The sequence below is a fragment of the Procambarus clarkii genome, chromosome 71, assembly GCF_040958095.1.
Source record: "Procambarus clarkii isolate CNS0578487 chromosome 71, FALCON_Pclarkii_2.0, whole genome shotgun sequence".
In the NCBI taxonomy this organism is placed as follows: Eukaryota; Metazoa; Arthropoda; class Malacostraca; order Decapoda; family Cambaridae; genus Procambarus; species Procambarus clarkii.
This window is the reverse complement of record NC_091220.1, coordinates 28495554-28501553: the sequence shown is the minus strand read 5'-3', so window position 1 is coordinate 28501553 and position 6000 is coordinate 28495554. Positions and strand designations below refer to the sequence as shown.

Below are 6000 nucleotides of genomic sequence, written 5' to 3'. Positions count from 1 at the left end.
GGGGTATAATATCCTTTCTTCCCCACAGGCGCATGTAATTTTGAAAAACAAAAACAAAAAAAATATTTTTTCTTCCTAACCTGTTAATTTGTGTTCACTGATCACGGGAAAAATAATAAAAAAATCGTAAGAGGTATATATTGCCCGCTATAGGGCGGGGAAGTCTGGCAAAAGATAGGTGGTGACTCAGCATGCGTCCCAGGCGGTCTGTTGCTCGCCAGCTGTCAGGCTGAAGTTGCCACAGAGAGATAATTACCTAATTATTTCAATGTCTCTAATTGATTTTTCATAGTTTTTTTGCTGTAATATTATTCAATAGTGTGTAGTTTGATATATTTATATAATAAAATGAGTGAATCATTGCTGTACTCAAAAATATGGTGTGCATATTGTTGATTCAATTATGTTCATCCATCAGTGAACAAATACTTTGTCGGTTATTACACTATAAGCACAGGTTATATATAAGTATCTGCATGTTTTGTTCATTATGACGAACCACTAAGTAGCTATTATGAGTCAAAAAGTAACGAGGAGTGACCAAATGATCAAATATTATCACTTCATAAGGAAAACTCACAAATGGACGAAGAAAATGACCATCTATTTTGTGCAAATGGCTATCTGCAATGCTTATGTGATGTACAACTACTACACAAAAAATACTAAACTATAATACTACATATACTAAAATACTAAATACTAAACATTTGTGGGCAGGAATTGGGAGTGTAGCTGGAAGGCGTCTGGGCGCTCACTCGGGGTTAACGCGTGGCCCGTCTTCAAGTCGTCGGCGGGTGGAGCGTGACCAGGTTTTTTATTTTATATGCTAATGTTCCTCTAGAGAATTCTATTGCGAACCCATTGATACCAAAATGAAAGACCTAAGACGAAAATTGAGGTGACCAGAGGGAAAAGAGTGAACACATTTTATCGCTTTTGCGGGCTCCTGGGTAACTCGTTCGCACTTTCTCTGTTTGCTGCGGGTAATTAGCCGGGCTTTTGGCGTTTATATGCATATAGTGCTGTAGAGAATTATATTGCGAACACAATGATACCAAATTTAATCTCGTAGGACAAGAATTAAGGTGACAAAGTTGAAGAGAGTATACACCTTTCAGAATGAACGCGCGCTCCCTTGAAAGGCTGGGACCCAAATCGCACAGTTGAGGGGTGGCGGGCGGGGCACGCCAAAGTATTAAATACATGGATGGCGTTATACTAAAGAAACTGTTCACGACTTTTGTTAAGCCAAAGCTAGAATATGCAGCGGTTGTGTGGTGCCCATATCTTAAGAAGCACATCAACAAACTGGAAAAGGTGCAAAGACACGCTACTAAGTGGCTCCCTGAACTGAAGGGCAAGAGCTACGAGGTGAGGTTAGAGGCATTAAATATGCCAAAACTAGAAGACAGAAGAAAAAGAGGTGATATGATCACTACATACAAAATAGTAACAGGAATTGATAAAATCGATAGGGAAGATTTCCTGAGACCTGGAACTTTAAGACCAAGAGGTCATAGATTTAAACTAGCTAAACACAGATGCCGAAGAAATATAAGAAAATTCACTTTCGCAAACAGAGTGGTAGACGGTTGGAACAAGTTAGGTGAGAAGGTGTTGGAGGCCAAGACTGTCAGTAGTTTCAAAGCGTTATATGAGCTGGGAAGCTCATATATCCTGTAACTACACTTGGGTAATTATGGGTGGTACGCCGCTCTCGTTTATCTTCTCTCTCTAATCATAGCCCCCTTGTTACCAGGGGAGTTCTGGATTTTATATATGAGGACACTCGCCTAGTTCTTTTCTCTGAAAAAACTAGGGTATGGGGTGGCTCGGAGTGGTGCCGCCTCCACCTCTACACTATACCTGTTCTTCTCCTCCTGCACACGCATCTCTGGACATGCTCCACTTGCAATGCTCCCGGAATGTTACACTGGTAAGCTGTGTCATGACATGATAGTGCCTACGCTCTACAGGCGAGATTATACGATCTGGTGACACTGTCAGCCAGGCACTGGTTCTCGCTTTTGGAATTAGTGTTGGGTATGGTTTGTACTGTTTGCTTGGCCTCTTTGCATGAGTCTTAATGTGACCTTAACCTGTACGTATATGTTGTTCTTCATTACACTGGGGCACAGCCCTGGATTTTGGTAACTTTTTGGTTTCGTCTTTCAGCGACTGGATCTTTTCTGGACTCTGGACATTAAATTCTTGACTGTCATTCAGTGCCTGGCTGCACCCTTATATATACATTGCATATAGATATACATGTATATACCTTCTATACACCTCACCATCCTCCAATAGGTTGGAAGGGATGTTACCTGTCATTAGGGGGCTGAACTTTGGTGTTAATGTGAGGGTTGGCTTCTCTCATTAGCACATGAGATTGTTGGGGGCGAGTGTATTGCTTATCCTCGCTACAAGTCTCTCTGTGTAATGGTTGTTCATGTACATTCTGTTGCCAATTGCTTCTTGGGTCTTCTTAGTTCTTCATATTGCTTATGCTCTTGTCCCTAGCTTCTAGTGCTGGGACAATATTTAACCCTTAAACTGCACAAATCATATATATATGATTTCAGTGACAAAACCGAAACCGCGCACATCATATATATATGATTTCGTGTCTAGCACTATAATTTAAGCACCCCGCCTGGGATAGGGGCAGCTATAGTGCAGACACGATCGATAGTTGCCAGATGCCACCTAGAAAAAAAATCCAGGCCAACATTCTTGGGTGTAAGAGCATCAGTATTAAGCATGCCACCAAGGCTGGCGAACGCAGCACGAGCTCACTGCACCGCTGTTCAGCTTGTGACCACAGCATCGCCTAAAAATGCCATAATATATATGATACTGCTATTATTTAGCGATGATATTATTACAGAAGGCCCCTGACTGTGATAAAACTGACCAGGATTCTGATAATAGCAGGATTGTGGTGATATTTAGCGCTGTGCTCCATGGAGGGAGGAGTAAGGCTGTGGGAGGGAGGGTGGTGGTGGCGTCGTCTTCTGATTGTGTGGCCACCTTTTATTGACTGCACTCACCATACCAGCTTAGTGGTTCGCTATGGTGAACACAAATGTAGGTACTTATATATAACGTGTGCATTGAGTGTAATAACAGCAAGAGGAGTAGGTTGGGAGCCGCCGTTTTGGAGATGTAGGTGCGTCGTCTGCACGACTTGTCATGTTGTTTACTGGTGGCCACAATGGTCTTTGGGCACCATACCAGCTTATTTGTACAGGTATGGTGAATAAAACAGGTAGATACTTATATATAATGTGTGTATATATCGTAATAACACCACAAACAATATTGTTGAAGGAGAAATATTAGTGCGCCTGGCCTTGAGGGCGGCTGCCACCAGCTGACTGTGTGAGTAGCTACGTCTTTGTGCCTTTACTCACCATACAAACTTAGATATACAGTTCTGGTGAACAAAACATGTAAATATGTATATATAACGTGTGTATAGTGAATAAATGCAAAAACAGTATTGTGGGAGGAGAATGAGGGCGAGTGAGGTGTTGAGGGAGGGAGTGGCAGTGAGTGGCTGGCTGGTGTGTGGCGGTCACTCCTCGTTGCATTTTGACTCACAAGACCAACTTAGTGGTTCGTTATGGTGAACAAAACATGCAGATACTTATATATAACCTGTGTATATAGTGTAATAACAGCAAAACTATTTGTTTATTGTTTTATGAACATAATAATTGAATCACTAATATGCACACCATAATTTTGAGTACAGCAATGGTTCACACATTTTATTATATAAATATATCACAATTCACTCTATTGAATAATATTACTGCAAAAAACTAAGAAAAAATCAATCAGAGACATTGAAATAATTAGGTAATAAAATATTTCTGGCAACTGCCGCCTGACAGCTTGAACGGAGTAGACCTCGTCTGGCGAAGGCTCTGTCAAAGCCCCTTTTTTGCCACACTTCCCTACCCTATTGCGGCTAAAATATGCCACCTACGATTTTTTTGTTATTTTTTCCGTGATCAGGGAACAAAAATTAACACTTCTATAAGTTGAAAGAATTTTTTGGATTTTTTTTTTGTTGTGCCTGTGGGTGTTAATTCCATTTGGACCCCTAGCGGTTTGAGGGTTAAGGTCTTTTTTTGCATTTTTATGTATTACTACAGTACCTCTATACTACACATTGTTGTGTATCTTGGAAGGTGCATGTTGGCTTTTCTCATGCTCGTGCTAAGTTGGGCTGTGTTCATGTTCAGTTCCCTGTTGTTGAACGGGCCCAGTGTTCCATTATAGGTCTGAGTTCTTCCTCTTATCCTTGTCTGTCACTACCAGCTTCTGCATTGCAGTGTTTGCTGGTAGATATAGTTTTCCGATCATCCACTCCTGCCCTACAGTTAATTTTCGTTGGGCCTTTTCTTTGTGTTCCCTTTCAGGACAGTACATTTATGTTTTAGTGCAGTACATGTTCTACATAGTTCTCCTCATTTCTTCCTCTGCGACATGTGCATTGTTCTGCCCTGCTGGGGCTGGTGGTGCCGCTCCTGTGAGTTGCGGTGTCACGGTTTTTCGCTTCGCGTTTTGGTGTGTGGTGCTCGTTTTCTTGTTGGCCTCTACCTGGGCCCTGGTTCTTAGGTTTTTATTGCCATTTTGTCCTTGCTATTTGAAAAGTCTGCGGTTCAGCAGTTTCTGCAAGCGGCTTTTTCTCGTCTTTAAATGTTGGACTTATCGTTCTTTCGGGGGTCGGGGAGGGGGGGGGAAATCCCTCCCTCAGCATTACTCTTCCCACCATACTATGCACAGCGCTAATTATCACAACATTCCTGCTATTATCAGAATCCTGGACATTTTTATCACAGGGGGGGGGGGTCTTTTGTAATACTATCATCGCTAAATAATAGCAGGCACATGTATATTTTGACATTTTTAGGAGATGCAGTGGTCACAAGCTGAACAGCAGTGTTGATAGCTTATGCTACGTGCACCAGCCTTGGTTGCTCAGTCAGTACTGAGGCTCTCACACCCGGGAATGTTGACCATGATTTTTTTTTTAAATGGCATCTGTTCACAAGAGCCCTGAGGAAGCTGATGTGAACCCCATATAGCCGTGGGACTTTTAAATCTTGCGTGGTACTCCAACACACGAATAGCTGTGGTGCGCAGTTCCATGACAGTTACTCACCACAGCTATTGATGTATTGCGCAGCTTAAGGCTTAACCCCAGGGCTGCTCTTGCAATTATAGCCTGCAACATGCCCAGGCACAAGAAATACAAAAATGCATATTCTTTTTTTCATCTTATAAAAGTATTCATTTGTGTTCCCTGATCACGGGAAAAATAATAAAAAAAATTATAGGTGGCATATTTTGGCTTCAAGATGGTGTGGAAGTCTGACAAAAATGAGGCGTTGACAGAGCAAGTGTCGGAGGAGGTCTGCTCCGTCCAAGCTGTCAGGCAGGAGTTGCCACAAAGATATTATTACCTATTTATTTCAATGTCTCTGATTTGTTCTCAGTTTTTGGCAATAATATTACTCAATAATGTGTAGTGTGATATATTTATATAATAAAATGTGTGAACCAACTGTACAACTAAGCTAGTATGATGAGTCAAGACAATAATCGAGATCGCCACACAATCAGCTGATGCTCCCTCCCTCACTCGCCAGCATTCCTACTCCCACTATAACATTTATGCTGTTTTCACATTATAAACACACATTATATATAAGTATCTATATATTTTGTTCACCATAACTGTACAATTAAGCTGGTATGGTGCCCAAACAACAGTGGCCACAACAAAATTGCTTGTCAAGAGACACAGCAGCCAGCAGTCGACGCCACCTATCACCAAAATGGCTCCTCCCAACATACTCCTTTTGCTGTTATTTCACTATATACATATGTTATACAGTATATAAGTATCTACATTTGTGTTCTCCATAGTGAACCACTAAGCTGGTATGGTGAGTGCAGACAATAACAGGTGGCCACAGGTCC

At 41.6% G+C, this 6000-nt stretch overlaps 1 protein-coding gene across 1 annotated transcript in view; it reads right to left on the bottom strand.

The window, feature by feature from the left end:
* Positions 1-2097: 2097 nt before the first annotated feature.
* The window catches only part of LOC123751996 (tigger transposable element-derived protein 7-like), a 79144-nt gene continuing 75241 nt past the window's right edge, over positions 2098-6000 (bottom strand). Inside the window, exon 3 of the mRNA XM_069312284.1 lies at positions 2098-2243. Within this exon, the coding sequence (XP_069168385.1) occupies positions 2098-2243 (146 nt within the window). The remainder of the gene's footprint in view (positions 2244-6000) is intronic.